The sequence below is a fragment of the Haemaphysalis longicornis genome, unplaced genomic scaffold, assembly GCF_048455015.1.
Source record: "Haemaphysalis longicornis isolate Haplotype H1 unplaced genomic scaffold, Haemaphysalis longicornis Haplotype H1 scaffold_5, whole genome shotgun sequence".
Lineage (NCBI taxonomy): Eukaryota > Metazoa > Arthropoda > Arachnida > Ixodida > Ixodidae > Haemaphysalis > Haemaphysalis longicornis.
The window spans coordinates 76,975,585-77,000,842 of record NW_027526385.1 but is presented as its reverse complement, the minus strand read 5'-3'; the positions used below and the strand labels follow the sequence as shown (position 1 = coordinate 77,000,842).

The 25,258-nt window shown below is 48.6% G+C and overlaps 1 protein-coding gene across 1 annotated transcript in view; it reads right to left on the bottom strand.

Annotated features, from left to right (window-relative positions):
- LOC144139777 (meiosis regulator and mRNA stability factor 1-like) overlaps positions 1–24,942 on the bottom strand; it is a 34,268-nt gene extending 9,326 nt beyond the window's left edge. Inside the window, exons 1-6 of the mRNA XM_077672037.1 lie at positions 24,889–24,942; positions 24,616–24,849; positions 16,032–16,265; positions 15,132–15,177; positions 13,435–13,634; positions 8,222–8,353 (exon numbers count right to left, since the gene is read on the bottom strand). Coding sequence (XP_077528163.1) covers positions 8,222–8,353; positions 13,435–13,634; positions 15,132–15,177; positions 16,032–16,265; positions 24,616–24,849; positions 24,889–24,942 — 900 coding nt within the window. The remainder of the gene's footprint in view (positions 1–8,221; positions 8,354–13,434; positions 13,635–15,131; positions 15,178–16,031; positions 16,266–24,615; positions 24,850–24,888) is intronic.
- Positions 24,943–25,258: the final 316 nt, after the last annotated feature.

The window sequence follows — 25,258 nt, the reverse complement described above, 5'->3', positions numbered from 1 at the left end:
TTTGCTGTTTTGCCCCCGCGGTGGGTCAGTGGCTATGGCGTTGCGCTGCTGAGCCCAAGGACGCGGGTTCAATTCCCGGCCGCGGTAGCCGCTTTTCTGATGAAGGCAAAAAGCAAAAACGCCCGCGTGTTCGACATTTCGGCACACATAAAAGTTCCCCAGGTGGTCACAATTAATCCGGAGCCCTTCACTACGGTGCGCCTCATCGCCTGCGTAGCGTCGACACGTTAAACCTCATAACCAATCAATCAAATCGAAAGCTTTCGCTGTTTACAATTTTTGTATACTGAATATGTACATCTTTCTGTTCTATCATGCCATGATACTGTAAGATGCGTTGATATTAACACTGACGCTGTGGCCACATAACGGTTTGCTGGACATCATCAAACTGCTACTGCAGCTTCTAGCTCAGCAACACAACTAGAAAACACTAGTTAAATAAACTGAACTGAATTGAAGGCAAGTACTCTGCAGGGCTTGCAGATTCTGTCGATTCTGAGTCGATTTCCAGTGTGTGTGCTTACGTGGGTGCGGGCTAGGGGCAGGCGATCTATTGGATCTGCCTAGCGAGGGCTTGCCACCTTACACTGATTCCCCTCTGCATGGATATGTGTCATGAGAAAGTAATATAAGACGGGTCGGCTTGGCGTTGCTATCTCCAAATGCAGTGATATCTCTGCACCACCACGAATCTTTCCTGCCACCCTGATCTTATAACAAGCCATAAGAGAACTCGTTATAGAAAGCTCCACTGTTATGCCTCCTCAACAGTGACTAAGGAATTGCGGCCACGCGGTTACAATTTTCCTGTTCTTTTGGAGAAAACTTTAGCCCAGAGCAGCATGAATACTACAGGAGATGCCAGTGAATTGATTTGAGGGAGGTTAGCCTCTTTACAAAGAAAACGTGGAAAATCAGGTGCGTCGCTATAAAGTACCGCTATAAAGTACCGAGCTATAAGTACCTATAAAGTACCGCTATAAAGTACCGAGCAAGTGTCGGGTGAAGGCATTCTAACTCTTTCGGGACCGCTCCATAGGCCATCGATCACATATGATCGATGGTTTCTCGAGCCTGCAGAATACAAATTTTCGCTCGATGGAACACCTAGCGACATCTAGGAGATAGTTTGAAAACTGGAGTTTTCTCTTTTGTGAAGTTTCTTTTTTTATCGCCAGGCGGCAATGCGTCAGATATTTTATTCTGACGGGCAGTGGTTTCGAATGTAAACAAACATGGCGTCATACTCGTGCGAGCGCGATAAGAAATCTGCCTCGTCTCGGCTCGCATATCTTCGCCTTCTACTGTGGATTTTAACGATGAGAGTGGCAGTGAAGAGTCGAAATGCGGCTTTAGAGATTGGATTTCAGCTCGAGTGAGGATTCGGGTGTCGATTAGCCTGGAACATCAAATCGCGCTCAAAGGTGGGTGTTGGTTTCGGTTTCAATTGGCTCTGGAGTAGGTATATGCGCTCGAACTATGTTCTGGCTGGTTTATATTTATTCGCTAGGGTGTTAACTACCTATGGTGTTGATCTCCTGCCACCAGCGCAGAAATGGATCAAGTTTTCGACGAGACAAGAGCCCAGCGTCTACCTGGGCGACGACGTAGCCATGGCCCTAGTGCCAAAGAGATCACACACAAAACAAAAAACCAGTTACACCTAGCCGCATCAAACTTTTTCAATGAAGAAACAAAGCATTGTGTTAGATTTTGTATATCCTGGAATAATTTTATTCTTTTTTAATATTTTTATATTTACGCTTTTTTCTGTCTTGTTCTGTAGTTTTTTTACGAAGTTCTTAGTTTCAGATTTTTTCATGGTTCTATCGTCAGTGTTGAAGTAAAACTTGGTATTGTATGTAAAAGAACATATAATAAGCTGCATTTTGGTATATGCTAAGGCAGGATGGTGCCTTTGCTTTATGTAAAAAAAAAAAAAAAATTTGTATCGAGACCTCCCTTTTTCATCACTTTTTCCGGCGGTCCCGAAAGAGCTAAAGAAAGCAAGAAGTGCTTTGTCCGCTGCGGAGGTGACAAGCTCTTTGGGACTTAACCAAGGAATACCTTTTATCAGCTACTCGCAGAATCACAAAACAATAACAGGCACGTATTAGAGTATGCTATTGGACTGTTCATAAAAATAGCGGCAAAAAAAAAAAAAAAAAAAAGGTGGTCTGCAGACCGGCCCGCAAGAAAGTACCCTTTCACTAAGACAATGCAACGTCCCACAAAACAATCATTGCGATGGCAAGATTGCACAAATTTCGCTTTCAATTGTTCCCTCACCTTCTATCCTCTGGATTTGGTCTCGTCTAGTTTTCTTGCTCACCAACAATAAAATTTGGCTTGGCGGGAAACAATGCTAGCTCAGTGACGACACCATCACCGCCGTCTTTGTGCATTTCGCTGCCTATGACAATTTGTAGTTTTGTGTCAAGCCTTATAAAAAAAAAAAAAAAGATTGATTAATGAGGCACGCCGTAGTAGAGGGCTAAAGCTCCATGAACTATGAAAGCAGCCTTCAATGAAGGCTGGAATAAAATGAACTAAAAAAAAAACACCTTTTCAACTATTATCACTGTATCTATTACTGTATTTTCGTGCACATAACCCGCCCCTGCATATAATCCACACGTCCTCTTTCAGCCCACCGGAAAAGAAAAAAAAAATCCTCGCGTATTGCCCACACATTTGATACAGGAAAGGCTGCACCAAAGCTACTGCTCAAGACACATCACATACTATGCAGACAGAAAGAGCGTATATTTAGCAAGTACAATACACTGACTGCAGGGCACAAGTCACAATTCACTCAGTGTCACTGCTCTCGCTAGAGCTATCACTTGAGACGCAGTCCTCACTGTTGTACACAAGGTCATCTTCACGGCACAACGCGCAGTGCAGCTTCATGACACAATGCGCATTGCGTAAAGCTGCACTAAAGGAAAAAGCCCGCATATTATCCACACCCCTACTTTGCCACTGAAATTTTCACATTAATGGTGTCGGTTATACGCACGAAAGTACGGTAGCAAACCTTTAACCCCTTGTGGTCCGCTGCCAGGATCTGTCTGACAACACAACACAGCAACAGTGGTCTGTTGTCGGACGCCACCCGACATGGGTGTTCAAGGATAAATTTCGCGTTTTCTTTTTTTTTCACAAAGACGCGCACACGCATTCTCTGCAAACATGATGCGCCATCTCTTGAGGGATAAGTGAACTTCGTTTGTAGGAGTGTACTTTTTTTGCACAGGGGCACAGTGCAATGAACCACAGTACTTTTTTTGCACAGGGGCGCAGTGCAATGAACCACAGGCCTTCCGAATCTCAGAGAATTCTCAGTTTCGCGCTGTTCGCTGAGTAGCATTGCCGCTTTTTCATTGCGTGCGTTTTACGTTGCCGCATTTTGCGAAAGCGATGATCACTTCACAGTAAGGAAGAGAATTACACGCCTCCATCAGATAGTGATGACAGCGATTCGACAGAAGCTAGTGCTCAAATATCGGTAAAGGAGTTGCGTGCAGAATGCAAGAGAAAATATAAATAACCTGTGAGTCTTTCTTGCCCAGTTTGGGTTTGTATTCGCGGCTCTGGAAACTGGCAAGATAGTTTCGGAACAGGACAGCCGGAAAGTGGGTAACGGTTTCGGACTGCAGACATATCCCCAAGCGACATTCTGTTCACTTGTGGGTACAAGCCCCCCACTTCCTGGGTGCACCTAGCACCATCTACCGTACTTTCCGGTGTACAAGTCGTGGTTTTTTTCTGAAATTTTCGTTGGTGCGTCTTATCCACCGGTGCGACTTATGTATGGAATAAATCCAGTTCGTGGCGGCCGCGCATGGCCAGCGCACGTTAAAGGGGCACTGACACAAAATTTTGAAGGCGAGATAACTTCGGAGATAGATTGGTGGGAACACATATACATCATCTGCAAAATATCAGCAGCGAATACAGCCTACAACATATTTAAAATCAATTTTGAAGTGTGCGAAATGCAACCGAGCAGCCAGCAGAGGACCCCGCGCAATTGTAAATAAACAACATCCAAACACGTCACGAGTTTGTGTTTGCCGCTTCCGCACTACCGGCGTTTTTAGCTGGCTCGCCCGGCTCGCCGCTCCAATCGGAGGGCCGGGGGGGCGGAGCTTCTGCTCTCGAGAACGAACGACCCGATCGTTGGCGGCGGAGGCAGCGGAGGCGCCGTGATTTCGTAAGCTAATCGGGCAGCTGGCCGCGACCAAAGTTCTACAGCGATTCCAGGCGCCTCTGTTTCTATTACTGTTTATTACCATTGGAAGCGAAAACGCGCCGAAGGCACGAACAGCTCACTGAGCTAGCCGCACGGTCGCTGTGCAGGCGGCGGCCACGGCCGCGAAGTGGCCCAGGCCGGCGCAAGTAGCTCGAGTGATAGCTTGTTACCGCTGCACGACATTGTCCCCAAGTCCTGACCATGGTGGCTTACATGAGAAAGGAGTTAATGATGCGATGGCGGGTTGAATTAAAAATTGTCATCTGCACCGCTTACGAGAGCGGCACTCGAATATCCGCCGCAGTGCTGAGCCGAACACATCTGTAGGCGGACCTGTAGGCAGACCGTCCGGCTGCTCCCAGTGCGCGTCTTGCCACGGTCCCACCGTCTCGAGCGTCGCGCTGGTCGCGCGTCGTTCTTTAGCCGCGGTAGCATTTGCACTCGCAGCGCCTGCGTCACGTCCACGGTCGCTTTTTAATTAAGCGCCTCACGAGATCAGTACGTGGGGGCATTCGCAGAAACTGCTGTCGATGCAGATTCGACAGTGCTACGGCGGCTCTGCTCTGTGATATCCCTCCGACGGTCACGTGGTCAGCTTTGTTCACACAAAATCCACAAAATCCATCGTTTCGCGGCACTCGCTGAAACCGAAACTGCGACTGGCCGCATTGAAAATGCCTCTAATTAAACAACCGTCGCACGCTGAAGCAAATGAGGTTTCTACAGGTTATAAGTAGGTCACTAGCTACTTATCGCAACAAAAAAAACAAGATGCAAAATTTTTGTGTCAGTGCCCCTTTAAGAGACACAGCTCTATGGTCTAAATGAATTCGAAACCCACCGCAACGGCGTTTCTCATAGCCCATATGTCGCTTCGGGACGTTAAACCAAAGAATAACCGCGAGCCACTTCTTGCCATGCACAGTAACTACAGTTCAGAATAAATTCAAAATAACATCAAACTAAGTTTCAAAAACAAAATGCAGCTTATAAATTATTACAGTTACTCTGAAGGAGGTAAACATGCTGCTAATTTTTAAAATGACAGCTTGCTGATAAGTTTCGATTTTTGGGACGCTTCCGTTCGCGTCACTTCCGTCCGCCATGACACCTTTATTGCGCTAATTTACGACCGCACGCAAAAGACGCTCGACGTTTGGAAAAATGGCCAAAATGGGTCTCCGACTCTTGGGACTCCATTTCTACAACAGTTGTAGCCGGGATCATAAAAGCTGGAGTGATCTGGTCCGCGAGGGGTGACGACGCTGGCGAAGGACGACAGCAAAGCGCCGGCGGAACTCCCACTTGAAGTTGCTAGCGAGTCGGAGGAAGAAGACTGATGGTTTTGCCCACTGATCTCCACTTAGTTGCTGGATGGCGCTTCGCCGGTGTCGCGGCCGGGCGCGCGCACGGCCACCGGAAGTTCAACGGCTCGTCCCGGAAGTCGGGCGTCTGCTATGCTTTTCAACCGCTGATAAGCGTCCCGATTGGCGGATTTTGGCATTTTGTTCTCACTTTATTGCATTTTGGCTATACACATTGCGTTCAGATTGCAACATATGCTATACCGAAATATGCGACGTTAATATGAAGCAGAATTTAATTGCAAAGGAGAACGAAAATGTCACTTGGGTCTTGGTTTGAGAGACGACGCAGCTCTAATGGGATTTATGCAAGAAATTTATGCTAGGGATTTATGCTAGAAAGAAAACAACGTGGGCACGGCGACAGGCTGTAGCCGAGTTCGTGCGCCCGTTCTGTCAAAACAGTTGTCAGTAAAGTGGTCACTGCAGAGCCTGCTGCCTGGGGATGGAGAGCTAGTTACACGGGCACAGTTAACCACGGTTAAGCAAACCGCGGTTAGACAAAACCGCAGTTTGCTGCGTTACACGACAGACGAAACTGCGGTTACGTCGCTAACCATGGTTAGCGCAAACTGAGCTTGGCACCTCAGTTCGGTCACACTTACCGCACTTTCTGCAGCCGCCGTGCTCAAAATCGCACAATTCAGTTCGGACGCAGGTGGGCATTAGCGGAGGCGAAAAAAAAAAAAAAAATCACCTGGCGTTCGGATGAGACAAAGGTTCTCAAATAGCGGGCGCCCAAAAGCTGTCCCCAAGACGCGCTTACGTTCTTTGCATCGTTCTCGTAATCAGCGCGACTGCCTGTCAGCAGCGGCTCGTTTCCCGATCCGCCCGATCAACTACGACAAACGCCGTGCTAAACTTGTAAATTCCGCGCGTCGTCCGCCAGAAATGGATATAGCAGGCAATCTTGAAGCGTTTTCAGCACACGGAAACGATCGGCGCGCGCGTCGGCCGTGCCTGTAAACACGCCGGCACGCCTGCCCGCACGGCACTGCTTGCGGCCCGAACCGTCCCAGACCACGGCAGCAACAGCTTATCGCATCGCCGCTCTTCGAAATCAATCTGATCGCGGAAAAGAACTTCCGCATTCGAGAAAATGGATGTTAGTGCGGTGAAAAATTGTGCTATGGATTGTAATTCGCAGTTGTAGAGATAGCGGTGGTCAAATATCTACCGCGATGCTAAGATGAAAGTTCCGAACACCGAACAGACCTAAGCAAACCAAGCCAGTTGCGAGCTGTTGGGGAAGCCCCTCTTCTCGCCGCGCACGAGTGCGTTGCGTTTGTGTCAGAGGCGAATGCTTTAACGATATTTCTTTTTGTCTACACTGCTTCTCTTTTTTTTTATCGTGAAGTTTAAAGTGTGGTAATTTATTTTTGTTGCGCTCATAAGTGACTGCGGTTACCAAACTTGCAATTTTGCGTGCAACATCCAAAACCGCAGTTGGCGATAACCGCGGTTAAAGTTTAGTAACCACGGTTAAACTTAACTGCGGTTACTTTCGCCGTGTAACTTTGCCACCCAACGCCGGTATAAATCCGGCTTAGAGCGAGGGAATCTGCGTAACAAGAGCCCCAGCTTAAAAACGACACTGATATGACATTTGCATTTCGCTGCGTATCACGCACGTCGTTCAGAATATTGTAATACTTCCAAGTAGAACGTCTTCCCAGACGACTTCTCTGGTCTGCTTGTGCAGTTTACGGCGCAACAAGCAGGCATTTTTGGTGGACTGCGTGCGAAACCAGCCCATGCGTAGCATGCGCTATGCTGGAACGGCCCGACTTCCGGGACGAGCGCTCGAACTTCCGGCGGCCGTGCGCCGGAGAGCTCGAAGCGCCATCCAGCAACTCTGGTGGAGATCAGTGGTTTTGCCTGAACGCCGTCTGTAGGTACATGCCATCTGTGTATCAAACAACCATTTTTGGGAAGTTAGTTCTGTCTACACTTTGGACGGTATATGCACGTGTCTAGCCCTCCTTACCGGGGGATGCGTTCAGAGGCGGCGGCCGCCACAACCAAGTGCTTTCGTTGCACTTTTTGACGATCTGATTCACTATGAGTTCACCTAATAAACAAATGCGTCTTGTACACCGGTGCGACTTATATACGTTTTTTTTTCTCTGAAAAACTGTCCTTTTGAGGGGGGTACGACTCATAAACCGGAAAATACGGTACTGCTCTGCTTAGAATGCTCCTCCTATTCTTTTGGGCAACTGCTAAAAGAACTCCGCTTTTAAGCCCAAATATCTCATGGATAGAATCACGGTTTTTGGAGTGATTGGTCCAGCAGCGCGAATTTTTTTTCTCCAACATCCTTTTCTTTTTTTTCGTACGATGTCCTCTTGGGTATTCTAGGTGTTGTTTTTCTAAATAAGGGCGTATCTTTTAGGTCAGCTCAGAGGTCGGTCGTGGCATACCAACACATTTAACTGGAAGTGCTGAGCTTAAACCTACCTTGAAACGGAATATCACCATCCACAAGGCCACATTCAAACACAACCTAAAGACATTCCCCCTCTTCGCCTCCCTCCTTCAGCCTTTGGCATTAGCACGTTTTCGAAGGAGTGTTGTGCTAGCAAAGGAGACGCACCTCTTGCGGCAGTTGCTCTGGGTGACCAGCAGCGCAGGGCACCACTGTCGGTGTCTCCAGGAGAGGCGCACGCTTTGTCGGCTGGCAGGCCGAAGCGAGCCGAACCATCTGCCTCTTCCCCTTAGTGTAAACCTGAAGTAAGGTAAGGAATTGGGCTAGTTGGTTTTGCAGTTCGAAAACTGCGCTTGAGGTTACCAAGGACACACTTTTTTAAGGAATACAAACGAATGACATGGACAGCGCGAGCGCTTGTGCTTAGTAATCTTAGTAGCCTACAGTGCAGTTTTCGAACATGTAAACCTGAAGAATATCAAAAAATTATTCTGCTTACCACTCCGTGAGGAAGTGGTAGAGTCATCTTAGCGGCCAACTTCTGTATAGTTTTTTCCAAGATTTTTTCCATATGATTTTTTTCCGTACAGAAAAAAATTATAAGTAAAAAAATCATTCGGCAAATTCCGTATGATTTACGGAAAAAATAATACGAAACTTTCTATATGATTTTTCCAACATTAGATTGAGAGCTACAGAGAATTCACGACATGAAAGACGAAAATTTTTTCAAGTCAATGTGATGCGAATATGGATGGGCATTGACCACCGCTGGAGGGCAGCTATACACTGCTTTGCTGTAAAAAGAGACAAGTAGGCACAAGTCAGCAAGCCTTCCCTTTAGTGGCCGAGTTATCAAAAAGTTGCTCGTTGCACTCAAGCTGCTTGCTGCAAGTCTTAGAGCAATGAGGGCCTTGATTTGGTGCAGCTTTGTGGTAGTAACGGTTCTACCTCAAAACCAGGTCAGACGTAAGAACAGGCAAATTGTCTCCTCTCAAATGAAAAAAGAAAGTAGCTGAACAAATGCTACGTACAATTCTGTTACACCATCGCATTTAAAGCAACAAGCACAATGGAAGCATTGCCACTGCAGGAGGATAGGATACATTTGGTGGAACTAAGCGCCTCGATAGCGAGGCTAAGCATATCGGGTGGGTGTTTCGAGGCACATTTACATGAGTTGTAGCAAGTGTATGCCATAAAACTCGGAAACTGAGCAGCAAATCCGCCTATGTAATGAACATTTCCCAGTGCAGAAGTGTCGTTACAAGGTCGTGGCATTTCTGAGAACTGCCAATGCTCTCAGGGGCCTTGTGCTGTTTCAGTAGACGCTTCACAAAAGCGAGAACTGTTGACTAGTCTATAACTACATTCCCTGAATATGCAAAAAGTAGCAAACTACAGTGTGCGAAAAAAAAGGGCCCGAAAAAAATAACGTGTCTCCCACAAAATCAGTAATTATTAAAGGGACCCTGCAACAGTTACCATTGACTGCTAGGAATGTATTTTGGGGTAAAGTATATTGTCTCAGCAATCTCCTCCCGCAAGAATGATAAAAATCTGTTCACTATCAGTGAAACTACGCGCGATGACAAATCGCGCATAATCGTTCCCTCTCAACTCGACTGCAGACAACGTGACGAAAGCTGCGCGCTCTCTCCCGGAGGGGGGGGGGGGGCGGGGGGGGGGGAGGCTGGCGGCGTTCTCTTTGGCGGCCTTCAATATATCACAGGCCGGGGAGTTTTCTCGTTTTCTCTGCAACGTGGAGGTGCCTATTTCCGGTCTGGTGCCACAAAAAAGCAGGCATGGGTGCCTGCTCGCAAGCGCGCGCTCGGGCTGGTAGGGCGTTTTTGAAGCAATAAACGTTTGTAGTCGAGTGGTCCCGTTGAAAGGAAAGTATTGAGCTCATCACTCAAACTCCGCGCGCACTCAAAACACAAAAGAAACGGCAAAACTGTGCCTACAGGTTCAGGCATAGAAGAGGTTCGTACACAGCGATGACGACGGCGGAAATGGGAGAATCTAGCCGCGAAGTTGACCAGTGACAGCCGATCGGGGTGACGTCGCTTAGGCCATGCCAGGGGTGCATAATGAGGAGAACTGAAGAGAGCGCGGTTTGTTTTTCCGCGTCTTTCACAACGATTGGCGCGCTCACCACTTCACGTGCACGTGTAGTATTTGGCTCAGGTGTTCCTGGCAGTGTAATCTAAACGTCGCGCAGGTTTACTTGCACTGCTCAAAGAGTGTTGCAGGGTCCCTTTAAGGAGAGAGATGTAGACATAGCTGGACGAACTCCTGAGCACATTTTTTAGCATGTCTCAGCAACTGCAGTGGGTCGAATTAAAATAAAAACCATAGGCCCCAGTGCCACCCCCCCCCCAATCTCGTTGCCAGTTACATGCTACATGAACGCATGCACACTCAAAAAGACCTTTGCCAAAACCACACTGTTCCAGCCATAGACTTTCATACTACGGTACTATGGAAATCTGTTGTTGAACTTGTGTGCCATCATGGAAGCCGCCATAGCAGCTGGAAACATTCCTTTCTTACTTGGCTTGGCTTGAAACATGGCTCCTAGTAATCGCTGATGACCAAAGCAGTAACCACATTGATCGATTTTTACAAGCGTCACGACGGTGCAAGCGAACATGCAAGCGATGAAGAAACACAATGCCTATGTGTGCCACACTGCACACAGAATACGCTGCCTCTTTAGAAGTAGTGCTAGCAAAATAAATGTGGCAGCAAAGTTCTTTTGAGTGCATTTATCACAAAAAAAAAGGGAAATAAAAGAACTGCAGAGAGCTGAGAAACAAAAATCCGACTGTCACTTCCTGTCATTCTCTTCCTAAGCCAGAAGTTGCGCCTCTTCCCCAGCTCCCGCTCTCCGATTGGCTAGTCGGCCAGGCTATTTCCGGGTGACCAGCTACCGTATTTTTGCGCGTATAACCCACACCAAACATGCGAAAATTTCAATGGCAAAATAGGGGCGCGGATAATACGCAGGGTTTTTCCTTTAGTGCAGCTTCACGGCAATGCCCATTGTGCTGTGAAGCTCCTACACAGTAACACTCACTAAGTCTTCCATGGCAGCGATTGCGCAAAACATGTAAGGACAAGGAAGAAAAAACATAGACGCACGCACTCTAACAACTGAATTTTATTAGCGTATGTGACTTTTGCCTTGAACTCAGTGTATTCTACTTGCTAAATATGCACTTTTTCTGTCTACATAGTATGTGATGCGTTGCTGAAGCAGTAGCTTTGGTGCAGCATTTCCTGTATCAAATGTGTGGGCAATACGCGAGGATTTTTTTCCTTTAGCGGCAGGCTGAAAGTGGGGGTGTGGATTATATGCAGCGGCGAGTTATTCGCGCGAAAATACGGTATGTTTTCTGGCGAGCCAGAAATGGGCGAAGTGATGAGCGATTTGCTCCACCGTGAAAAGTAGTTCATCACTAGTCACATTTCTCCCCGTTACGCTCACAAAATCGCTCCATGTGGCTAGTGATTAGGGCAACAAGACGGCCAACACTTTTTTTCTTGTTCAGGTTGCCTGAAGCTTTTAAAAACTCCTGAGGAGAAGCCTTTTCGCAGTTATACTTTCATATTGATCAAATACACTTAGTCTTTTAAGAAAAATAATTATGGTTTTTGCAGCCACAGGTAACTTTGAAGTTTGTTGCCGAGCCATGCTGAGTAAAAATGAAATGCTTCTACGTGGTACATGACGGCACGCTCACTGAAGCTCAGCTCACCTACACATTAGTGCCTGATTTCCCCATTATTTATTTGTTTTTGTAGCGTCGAAATTAAATTATGACAAAGTAGTGCTCTTTTTAATCCACATTTCCAGCTCTCCAGTATTCCTTTTCACGCCCATTTCACCCTATGCAACGCTTGAACAAGCAACAGAGGCCACTGAACATGAATGTGAGCACAGCAATTGTCGAATAAGGCCAGTGCATCGCCATTAGTCCTCTAGCGTTATGGGAAAATTGAACGCCTATGCTCAACTGCTGGAACCTTCGTGACAACATAAGCACTAACATTCTTGCTTTTCCTGTTGTAGATACAGGCCGCGCAAGTCTTCGTTTGAAAAAGTAAAACTTTTTCGTGCCTATATTTACGATGTTGGAGGCCTAAAACGCTGTTTTGCCTGCTACTTTTGGCGCCTAAAACGTGTTTTTTAATGCCTAAAAATTCGGCCTGTACTGATAACACCTTTGGCATCGCGGACACAAGGTGGAGAGGGGAAAAAAAAAGCCAAAAAAATACATTTGGGTTGTGTTCTCGTCACATTGCCTCGCCGGCACAAGCCCCGTTTGTTTTCCCTCCCTGCGCCATCTGTTCTAGACGCTAAGAATAGCAGATGTGCTGCCTCAAAACACAAACAGAAAGTACCGTATTTACCCGATTCTAACGCGCACTTTTTTTCCGAAAAAATAGGCCGAAAAATCGCATGCGCGTTAGAATCGGATACAAAACCGAAACTGCCGGAACTGCGGAAATTTCGTCCCACCCATCGCCATCGCCATCCCAAGATGGCCCCAAAGCTTTTAGCAACGATTTTTCGGATGCAGCAAGCCTAGGAGCCTAGGCTTTTTATCGGCGTTCACACAAATTGTCAAATCGTTACACTTGCACGCTTGATAACAGCAATGGCAGCAGCGGCTCTCTACGCGTTCAAAACGAGCGGTCGGCTGAAGCGCGCACCTCTGGAGAAGCTCTCAGGATGGGCATGCGAGGCGTGGGCCACGATCCCATCGACCATGGTTGAACGTTCGTTCAGAAGTGTGGCATCGCGAACGTGCTTGAAGGCACCGAGGACGAGATGTTGTGGTCAGCGGAGAGCGACGAGGAGTGAGATGAGTGAGATTACTTCGGGAAATAAATCGCCCGTTTCTCTCGCATTCGTTTGTCTAAATCACAAAGTCCCGTGCACGTTACAATCGGAGGTTCAAGTTTTTTCGTTTTTTTTTGCCAGGAAAATGGGTGCGCGTTAGAATCGGGGGCGCGTTAGAATCGGGTAAATACGGTAAGTTTAAGCAGCACTCAGTTTGTAAGATCGTGCACCAGCAGCAAATATGAAAAAAAAAAAAAAAAAAGAAAAGAAACTTAATAATAATGACCGTGCCTTTGTTTTGAAGTGGCTTTCGTTTAAGTGATGACAAGCAAAGAACGCTTGAAAGGTGTGTCGCGATGTGGTTGGATTAGCTCCAGCGACTCCAGCAACATGCGTTGTAAGCGGTCTACACTGTATTGGTGAGAAACTTTATGGTTCCAGCATGCTGGAAACAAAAAGATGCGCCAAGCATTGCTCGGAATGCTAGCTAGTCGGCGCCAGTTTTAGAAAGAGCAGGGCTGCTTCGACAAACCTCGACCACATCCGGGATGGACTCCAGCAGGGCGAGCTGATTCTGGAAGGGCCCGTAATACTTTATCCTCATCTTCCGCCCGTACTTCCGCTTGTAGGCCCTCCTCAGCTCGGTCAGCAGCAGCTCACCCTTCTCGCTTAAAATCTGCACCAGCTCGGAGGACAGCTCGCGGCGACGCCTGGCCTTTTCTTCCGTCGGACCTGAACCCACCCGAAAAACAAGAGCAACAAGATGGGGAAACCGACGAAACAGATAGAACGATAATCATAACAGCCAATTATCGTGTTTGAGTGGATCCTCTTTCCGGCCAGATTGCTTCATGTTCATCCACATCAGCCTTTATACAAGCTGGCAGAAACGTCCACCCTCCTCACTCGTCAGAGCCGACCTTTAAAAATATAATAAAGTTATTCCTGTGTGCATATTTTAATGCATTTTGTGTGCACATGGCATTCACAGTAAAAAGTTAAAAATTAGACAAAAAATACGGATGACACAAACACCGCTGGTGATTTCAGCGTGCTTGTCCCGCTATGGTGAAAAATAAATGGAAAGTATAAATACAAGCCGTGCACATCCGCAACAACAACGATGCAGTAAGCTTTTTGCCACAATAAAATTTTAAGTGGTAAGGCGGAGGCAACTCTGGCAATGACACTATGGGGAGTGGGGGCCCCTCAAGGCCCCCATAGCCGGGGCGACCATTTTAGCTTACACTAAATTTTTCAATGTCTTCCCAGCTACCGAGTGCGTGTTTTTCAAAACGGCTCTGCACTTCATTCCGACACATGCCCCCACTCGGCCCCTTTCCAGTTGTGAGGTCAACGTGCAATTTTCTTGCCCCCAGCAACAGATGCACGAAATAACCTTTTATTTCTTAAAATATCCTCATGTGCAACGTGTGACCCCAGTGCACACACCACATTCTTCATCCTATGAATGAGCACAATTAACTTTGACGCACACATGCCATCAAAGGGCCCTTTAGCTGCGAGGGACATAATGTGCACTGATATGTAAAAGGGCTACGAAAACAGTGCCACGCTGACATTACCGTAATTACCCGATTCTAACGCGCACCCTGTTTTCCTGGCAAAAAAAAACGAAAAAACTTGCACTTCCGATTGTAACGTGCAAGGAGCTTTGAGCAAGAAAAACGAATGCGAGATAAACGGGCGATTTATTTCTCAAAGTAATCTCACCCATCTCCATCCTCGTGGCTCTCCGCTGACCACAACATCTCGTCCTTGGTGCCGTCAAGCACGTTCGCGATGCCACACTTCATAACGAACGTTCAACCATGATCGATGGGATTGTGGCCCATGCCTCGCACGCCCATCCTGTGAACTTCTCCAGAGGCGCACGCTACAGCCGACCACTCGTTTTGAACGCGTGAGAGCCGCTGCTGCCATTGCTGTTATCAAGTGTGCAAGTGGAACGATTTGACGATTTGTGTGAACACCGATAGAAAAGCCTAGGCGCCTATGCTTCCTGCGTCCGAAAAATTGTTGCTAAAAGCTTTCGCGCCATCTTGAGATGGCGATGGGCGAGACGAAATTTCCGTTGTTTTGGCAGTTTCGGTTTCGCATCCGATTCTAACGCGCATGCGATTTTTCGACCTATTTTTCCGGAAAAAAGGTGCGCGTTAGAATCGGGTAATTACGGTAGTTAATTCTACATGTTTTCAATGCACTCACCTCTTTCAGGAAGCATGAGCAAGTTGTTTTCGGCCCTTTGCTCCACCTGCCAGAAAAACAAGGTTTCATAACCAGTTTTACTACCACCATTGATGACTGCCACCACATGATCTGTTTTTCAAGTTCAGGAAACTGGAAGTCATTGAACATTGGCGGACAACTGCTGCCTAATTCACATCTAGGCAGTGCAAATGAGGTCGTATCAAGGTCAACCAGAAACAAACAGTTACTAAAAACATGCAAAAATGGCAGCATCTCCCCTCCGTGGATGATGGCGAGGGTGCGGAGTACGGGGACTCGAAATGGCATCCAAGTCTCGCACCGACCGTCATTCCATTTGAGCCATGAGTTGCACCTTCATTATTCCCTAAATGAAACTGCGACTCACGGCTCAAATCGAATTTTGCTCGATTTTCGCTTGATGGTGGTATGCGTGCGGATGGACGCGGACGGACATCGGGAGGTCCTAAGGTACTCCGCACCGTTACAGGCAAGGGAGTAAGCCGTTTGACTCGGGTACTAACTCACGGCCGTAGCCGAATGGGTAAGAAGACTGAGACTAACTCCGTTTGGTCTACCAGACACAGGCTCGAATCCTGCCGGTGCCCGTGTGATTTTTTGCGATTGTAAATGCTATGTGCACGGACGCGGACGGACTTTGTGCGGTCCTAAGGTAGTCCGCACCTAAAACACTCCCATTAGTTGCACGTGCAACACACAACAATGCCTCTCACGACTACCGTCGTTTCACACTGCTGTACAAAGCAGGGGTGGAAGCAAGCCTGAGCCTTTCGGAGCAGTTCAGGCAGCAGGAAGAATGCTGAGGGAGCTTTTGGGATCACGCAGCCAGGACGTGGGCGGTTGCGAACAGGAAAGGCCCCTGGCAGGCGGACTACCCACCAGCACCATGGACCTGGGCAGGGTGTGGAGCAGGTCGTCCAGGCAGCAGACGCCGTAGTCGGCCACCCGGAGGGGCCTCCGGTGGACGTCCTGGTAGCGCTGGGGCAGGCTGGACAGCAGCAGAGCCTGCGGGCTGCCGGGGTCCTCCAGCACTGCCTTGACATCCACCACAAAGCGCTCCAGCTGAACTTCGTGCGTCAGGGTCACCACCCGCGTCGAACCCTGGCCCAGGATCTGGGAGAACGAATGAGACGAAGAGACAAGGCGAGACTCCACATGGCACTTACTGCCAATGAATCAAAGATGCACAGAAGAAAACGAGTGGCGCAGCTGGAAAAACAGTGCAGCTGGCGGCCCCTCTCCCTTCGTAGGAGACCCAGCTGTTGCTCCTCACGTGGTTTTCCGAACTTGCCGCTGACAGTTCTCCGTGACTGGCAGCCTGCCCGGATCGTTTTGACCGCAGGCTTCTCCCAAAGTGGACCGCGTTAGCATGCGCCAGAAGCCGAGGCAACCGGCTTCGCGAACTTGGCGTCTGTGCTCCTTACTCCAGGTGCGAATGCACATAAACTGGCAAGGAGAGCAAGCAGTATGCAGGAGATCACACCACAAATGCAGGGCAGTTTTCTCGAAGGTCGAACTGGCCAACACTAGGCACTCGTCCGGAGGTACACGTTCACGTGCGCTCGGTCTTATTTCTTGGTACTATTTTTTTCTGGTAACACTGTACAGTCTAGTCCACTTATAACAACGTTATAACCGATAATTGTTATAGGCGGGTTGCGAAATAAAAAGCCGGAACAGAGCTTAAAACACTTTATTCGCATGCCAGCAAGTTTGTACTACTACTAATTTGCAGAAAAGAAGCCACAGTCGGTCACCTTTGTTTGCTGCGTGTGAAGCTAGCGCAAATCCTTTCCAAGAGCATCTATAGGTGCTTCACGTAGCTGAGGTAAATGTCCTTGGCAGAAACAAAGTCTCCAAGGGACTGTGTCACACATTGGGCCTCCTACAAAGACACTACCCGAGTAGGCTGCGCAACCGCGTCATTAGAGTCGTCACTGTTGCACATTTGGTGCACAATATCACCGGATTCAATCGTTATATCCGATATCGTGGCACTGGAGCTTTGTAATAAGCAGTTTATTTTACCATAGAAAGAATAGAAAAGTTGACGGTGCCATTGCTGTTCATCCTTATGTCCGATATATTGTTATAAACGGTATCGTTATAAGTGGACACGACTGTACAATGGAACTAAAAGCTTCAACAGCTCTGCTATTAAAATTCCTCCGGCACTTAAAGGGGCCATGAAGACAAAATACAACTGTGTTCAATTTGAAAGAACTGGTCTTTGGGAACTCACTCAGCTGCATTGCAGCCACAAAGGATGCTTCTTAACTGAAAAAGAAAATGCACGACACATTGAGGATACGGTAAATTTCATGCTACAGTGACACAGTAGGGCAGGAGGGACGCAGTAGAGGCCAGCACTAAGAACAGAGTTATCAGTGCGTTAACTGCATGTTAGCGTTCGAGTGATGTGATCGCATCAAACTAGAGGCTCCACAACAACCAACCAGTCATGCATCTGGAGAGAGAGAGAGAGAGAGAGAGAAAGACTTTATTCAATGCCAGCAGAGGGGAGGTCCGGGCTACGCAGAGCCGCTCCCTCCCCCACAACGCGTTTACGTCGCCCTCGGGACTAGGCCCCGCCGGCGTCGGCGAGAGCGGCACGCGAAAGGTATTCAGGAACTCGTCCCTTTCCCCCCCGTCGGCGCCTCTCTCCGCTTGTGCCTGGCAAGAGCAGCCTCGAGCTGCTGGACAGTGAAGGTTTGTGATGTCAGGTCCGGTGAGTTCGCGGCACTGACGATGGTGTCCGGCAACCGGCCGTAGAGGTCGGCTGCTTCTACAGGATGCACTGCACAGTCCCACAGGATGTGGGCCAAAGTTGCGCGTTTGCGCTCACATACACTGCACACATCACTGGCGCAGACGTTCGGGCACACGTGGCGTGCGAGTGCCGGCGTGATTACCGATAGTGTCTGTAACTGGCATAACAGCACTGCCTGCGAACACGTGAGTCCCAGGTGGGGCGGTGGCGCGGTGCGGCGGCCGAGCCGGTACCACTCCAGCACCTCCCCGTACGTGAGGAGGGGCTCCGGGTCCCACCCGTCGTCCTTGTCGTCGTCTTCTCGGTGGTCTTCCGCCGCGGAGCTCGGAGGGGGAGGGGGGGCCCCGCCGGCAGCTCGGTGGCTGCCGGCCGGGCTCGCCGTCGCCGCTGCCGCGCGGTTGGTCAGTCCTCACGCGGCGGCGTCCGCCGTCTCGTTGCGGTTGGGGAGACCACCGCCCACATCTCTGATCTCCGTGTGCGCCGGAAACCACCGGAGGTGGGTGGCCGGCACCGCTTCACTGATCATTGCACGACACCTCACAACAGGCACTGCACTTTCACACACGTTGTTCTTGGCGCAGTTCGCGATGGCCGAGAGCGAGTCACTGATCACCGTGGTGCATCGCGGGTCCGTCAGCGCCACCGCGATCGCCGTCTCCTCCGCCTGGCGGGCGGACGGGGCGCGGACGCTGCAGGCGCTGTACACTTCACCCGTGGTGGCGCGGACCGCCACCGCGACGTAGGCGTCGGGTCTGTCGGGGTACCGGGCGGTGTCCACGTACAGGGCGCCCGTGTCGTTTGCGTGCGTCGCGGCGACGCACGTCTGGTGGCGGCTTTGTCGGCAGCCACCGATCACACAAACAAGATCCTGTCACGTCGTAGAGTCGTCGCCATGTGGAGTCGCCACTGCTTCAACTGTTTTCCTTAAAAGGACCCCGCAGCACTGACCATCGACTACTCGGGATGTATTTGGGGGTAAAGTCCATTGTCCCAGCAATCTCCCCCACAAGAATTATAAAAATCCATTCACTATCACCGAAACTACGCACGATGTGAAGTCATACATAATCATTCCCTCTCAACTCGACCGTAGACAACGCGACGAAAGCTGCGCGCTCTCTCCCTCCTGGAGAGGTGGGCGGCTCGCGGAGTTCTCTTCAGCGGCCTTCGATATATCACAAGCCGGGGAGTCTTCTCCTTTCCTCCGCAACGTGGAGGGGTCTATTTTCAGTCTGGTGCCACAAAAAAAGCAGACATGACTGCCTGCTCACACGCGCACGCTTAGATGGGCAGGGCATTTTTGAAGCAATAAACGTTTGTTGTCGAGTGGTCTCGTTGAAAGGGGAGTATTGAGGTAGTAACTCAAACCCCGCTTTGTCACTCAAACAATCAATTCCCATATGAAGGGAAATGTGTTTTAAAGACAACAGTCCTTCTTGGGCTACATAAACGCAGAAATTTTGCTGTCTGTCTTTCTGTCTGTCGGTGACTCGATTCAGCCACCCGGCCAAAGTGAAACTGAATCTGCGCAATAGCCTTACATACCCACAGCCAAATCTAAACGCCTAGGTCCGGTGGCAACCTTCATATTTGCCAACATTGTTGCACAAGAACAAAACATTATGCAAATATAAGGCAGAAAATCAACACACAAAGGATATTTGCAGTGTTACTTTATTAAAAAATTCACGGATGCTTGTTTTTTGCAATAGCAAATGAAATACTACAACTGCAGAAAATCGTCGCCTGCTGTTGCCCATGCCACTATAGCCAGAGCTCTTCAATGTAGGCAGTTGCGAAACTCCACCTCAAAAAATGGCCCGCACCTGCACCCCCCCTCCTTTGGATTGTGCGTACAATTGCGCCACTGCGGCCACCGCACGCACTATCCAAAAAACAAACTAAATATTCAAACTGACAATTTAACCTTAAATTTTGTTTTAAATGTGCGTAATTTCTTTATTTTTGTACTTCCCGAAGTTATTCATTGCTTTCCTAACTGCGGTTTTTTGTGGAGAATGTTTCTGCATCTGCAACGGGTTGGCGCTTGTGCTATGGTGCGAACACCAGCACGACATAGGTCCTACCTGAAGCACTAAATTTGCAGTTATCGCTCGGCCTACATCACACTGTATGCCAAAACTAATCCAGCAGCTGATTAAGTGGCTTTAAATAATTCTTTCACGCTTGCATAAAGCCTTCGAAGCGAATTTTTAACTTTTTTTGCCGCCGGAAGACCACAGCTGACGCGCAGCAGACGCCACTGCACAGGCAACAATGCATCTTGTTGAACACACATACGCAACTTTTTACTTCTCTTGGTCCAAATGCATATAAAACACTTGTGTGATTGAACACCTTGGGCTTCTTCGGCACAAAAAAATCACGTAAGCACCCAAATACCATTTTTCGGCCAGCTCGTCGAGCGGCGAACCACGGTGTATAGTTTATTTTGTCACCAACAGATGGCGCCTCAGTAAAACAAGATCCAAAACACTGGACCAATCGTGGGGCCACTTTTTGATGCATGGGGCCTATGGGAAGTTTCATCAAGTAACTCTGACTATAGCAACAGGCGGAATTTTAATAAACCAAACGGCAACAGTAACGAAAGGTTCCACTAGACAGGTTACACGTTCTGTGGAATGCACGTGGAGCACGAAAATGTGGTTCAATAAACATTGTAGTAGGGTACCCCGAATCACGCGCGTCTCCACCATACGGCAGCGCTGGCATCCAGGCACCAGGCCTGGAGCAGTGGAACGTGGTAAATTTAAATTGACTTGAGCACACCTTTAGTGTGTTTACCTTGGGAGGAACGAGACTACAGTGGCTAGAATAGGAAAGTGTGATGACTGGGTCCACTCCCGCGTGACGCTGTTGGAGGAAATTCCAGGTGGCGCTGTCGCACGCGTACACGTTCACTGCGACGAAATATGGAGTACGAATGTATTCGCGCGCAGCACCATATTGAGAAAGCTTCTTTGACAGCTATTCTACGGGCTCGCGCAAATTGAGATACAATGAATGTCGTAGTTTTTAAATAACTACAATCGAAGTTTACACCTGACTGGGCATGCTTTGACAGCCGAATATAGCCGGCTGGCTCTGACACTTACGAAATGCAAGTCAGAGAATTGTGGACTGGTAACTGGTAAACACGCATTTCATTTTCGACGTGCTTGTTACAAACAAACAAAACCTGCTCAGTTTTGGCGAATTTCTCATGATTCGTTAAAAATTACAAACGCTCGAATTGCCATCAACTTAAATTTGCTCAACGGGCCTTGCCTTTCGCTACTAGTTTTTTTGGTGTGTGTGAACAAATTCAAGCATTTCTTCTCAAATTGTCCTCGGAAAAGTGTTTTCGACCTTAGATTGTGCTGTGACGTGATGCAATTGAGCTTTATAAGTGCTTCTTCCTTCCACGAAAAGGCATGCCTTCTCCTTTTTCAATGCCTTCGTATAAAAGTGCAGCTAGAGGACCAAAACAAATTTGATAGTCATGGATGGGGAGAGTGGCAGACCTCTTCAGTATGTCACATGCTTCGTAAATGCTTCCAATGTCTGGAAGGCGACACACGCTGTAAGCCACTGTGAAGGGGGAAACAGCGTGTGGCTTCCCCCAATGTTGCCGAAGGTATAGGGTCAAGTTCTTGACAGAAAAAGAGCATGGGGGTTCTTCAAACGCTGCACTCACAGGGGAGTCACCATCCTTAGTGTTATTATAGCTGGGTGGGGCCGCAGGCGCACTTCTCGCTTGACACTTCCTGCTCGGGAAGTTGTTTTGGCTGGTACTTCGGAAGATTGAGAAATTGCGTGGACACAGCTTCCGGGAGCAACTGCCCCTGTAGATTGGGACAACTTCTCCGTTCGCGGTATGTTCAATGTGCCGGGAGATTTACCGTTCGCCGAAGTGTAGCTCGCACACAGCGGTGTTTTCCTTGAGTCGTTGCCACAGCGCCAATACAGACCCGTGTCCTTCGGAACGCCAAAAGTTTGTTTTTGCAGGACCTGTACACCGTAGAGCGGCCCGGCACAAAACTGTGGCTCTGCTTTTGGGGCACTAATGCACCTTTAAACTTGCCACGGCACAGGAAACAAGCGGTGCTTCTCTCTGGTCAAAGCGGCAATCGCATTGCAGACGACCCGCGCCCACCTGAGCAGGCGACGTGTAAACGATCGTGCACGCCCTAGCCCTATCGGCGGCTTCAAAGCACCTCGCAGGCGCTGCATGCCGCTAACCACACTTTCCTATTCTAGCCACTGTAATGAGATGAAAGAAGAGCAGCATGAGAGGTGAGTGGGAAGGAGAAGGGAGGCGTTTACTTGGCAGGGGCGCCAGTCGACTATTGTCTTTTGTCGACCTTTGCAAGGAGCAATCAATTCCCATATGAAGCAAAATGTGCTTTTTATCTACTCTTTACAGCACCAATTATTTTCCATTCTGGGCAACAACGTCAGTTTTCTTGCATTATGGCTTTCGCCTTCAAGGGGCCACGCAGACAAACTACAAGTTTGTTTTATTCTAAAGATGTGGTGCTTTATAGTGCCCCCGCCGCTTGTACGGCAGCAAACGATGTCTTATTCACTGAAAAATTAATCAATTTAAGTTAAAATTCCGATTCTACCGCCAAATTTTGTGCTTTGTGACATTTGCAATGACGTAACATGGGCAGGTCTTAAAGCGAACATCAGTACGACGTTTAGTCTGCAGCGGACTGGGAACGTCTTGTTTACCGTCACTCCTCCTAGATGGCGCAACCATACTGCTCCGCATTGCTGTCCGCCTTGCGCCTTGGCTTTGTTTTTGACCGCATTTACACCTGGCTTGTTTTTGTTACGGTAAGTAGTAATCATTTCGTGAAACATGCGGTATGTTCGACAAACAGGGTCAAGTAAGACAACGTCGCTTATGCCAATCGGCCAGTGTCGCGTGAGACAACCACGAAGTGCCGCACTGCTGTGCAGCTATAACAAGCATAGTGCATGCAGTACCAACCGCAGTATGCACTGGTACTTCTATGTTTACGTCTACTTTCCTAAATTCAGTTGTTTACCCACCATTTTTACTGGTGTAAAATGAATATGCATCACACATAAGCGAAAATAGCTCTTTCTGCAAGCTTATTAGCCCTGCCTAAATTGCCCTGCTCTTGCCAGCCTCAGCCCATTGCCTGGCTGTGCACATGACATCATATGTCCTAGTGCGTGAAATGCGCTAGTGGGTTGCATGGCCATTCCCTTTTTTTCCTAATTACATAGCTTATTTGAGCGAAGTTTAAGTGGTGTCAGTGTGATTAATATAATGAGGCAATCTTCGGAAGGAACCAAACTTGTGTTTTGTCTGCATGGCCCCTTTAAAAACGTCTTCAATGGAAATTGTTCAGGCGCCAGCAAAACCGCCTTCAGCAGAAACGGCTAGTTGGAAAGCTTTCCCACCTTGAAGAAGAAGCAATCAAGAGTACCGTTCACACCAGTCCAGGAGATGTGTAAACGTGCTAAGGTTACACCAGGCTTGACACACGTCAGGCTGGGAGAACGTTACACTTGCTAAGCATTACAGTGAGTGGACCCGACTTATCATCAAAAAGCCTGCTAGGTCACAGCTGGCCACGCACTATGCCACACGTGATCCCGCACAACATCGTCTGCTTGCTTCAAACAAGACGTGCGCCATCCATAAAAACAAGGACATTGGAATGACGTCATCCATAAAAACAAGGACATTGGAATGCATTGGTTAGCAAAAGCTTTTGATGCGGCACCCTTTCACTTCCACAGCAGAACATAAAGTGTGCATACATTGATTCATGAAAGTGGCACTTTCTGTGATGGACCGCGCTCTTGCCCTCATTCACACAGCCGTTTTTCACCCCGTCACGTCACCGTCACGTCACCGCCTTCCGTCATGGGCGACAGTTTCTCTGGCGATTTCTCGCCGAAAATGGTGCGACGATGATGGGAAACCGAGCTCTACGTTTCCGTTCCGTCAACGCGACAGGACCACGCCTGTGGTAAACCAGCCAATCCGAAAGCATATTTCTACGGCTAAATTTAGTGAAAAGTGTGCACACGTAAAAATCTAAGCCATTTTCTTTACTTTTCAGATTAAGCACGCTCAATTCTAGGCCAAACTGATCCCTAGGCAGATGACCCTGTACTCTGACAGAGATTGATTTGATTGATTGATTGTGGGGTTTAACGCGCCGACGCAACATAGGCGATGAGGCACGCCGTAGTGAAGGGCTCCGGATTAATTTTGACCACCTGGGGATCTTTAATGTGCGCCGAAATCTCGTACACACGGGCGTTTTGGCTTTTCGCCTCCATCAGAGAAGCGGCCGCCGCAGCCGGTAATCGAACCCGCGACCTCGTGCTCAGCAGCGCACCGCCTTAGCCACTGAGCCACCGCGGCGGGTACTCTGACGGAGAGCTCCAGTACGAACGCTACTCCGTTTACATCTCCGTCACGGTTTTTTGATGGGACGTTGCCATGATAGAGAAAGTGATGGCTGTGTGAATGAGGGCTTGCTCTTCGCCCCATTTATTTCCCTCTACACACCCCCAGCCAGAATGAACGAGTGTTCCCTTTTCATTTGTTGATGTGGCAGCACACACGCACTGGCATAAAAAGCTTTCTGGGGTAGACATAAACAGCTTCGCTCTAAAAAGACTGTTCCTGTGGCTCACCTCGACAAAGTGCCCGATGGCCGCCAGGAGGTCCACCAGCCGGGTGCATCTGTAGTCCGCCAGCCAGCACGGCCGCCCAAAGTGTCGATGGAAGGTCGGGATGAACTGTTGCAGGGGCAGGGAGCACTGCTCCTGCTGGTACAGCAGTTCCACCACCTCGCCTGACAGCTTCTTAAGTTTCAGCGTCAGAAGCCTCGAAGTACCTGTGGAGAAAAGGTGTGAGTGGCAGTGAAACTAAGAGTCACGTACCATGCAATCATTGGTCCCTTTTACCTGCCTGTCCAGAGCAGTCCTGAGCAGTTCATGGGGAGCCCAGAACTGCTCCATAAAATACAGAGCTGCTTTGGTGCGGTTCTGGGCACTCCAAAGTGACAAACAGAAGAGGCCTTATGTCGCTAGGTATATACGTATGTACTTCCACACTTTCACATGCCACTAAATCCCCTCTCCCACCCTGAAATCCAGTTATACCCAGCTCGTGGCGGCTAGAGCCAGTAAGCATCGAAAACTTTTAAGATGTGTTGCTATGTGTGGGGGGCTTTGAACTCCATTCCAAACCAGAAAAACTGTTTTTTACTGGCTTGGACACACAAAAACCAGGCATAAAAAGATAAGTGAAGTAATAATCACATGCTTTTAAACC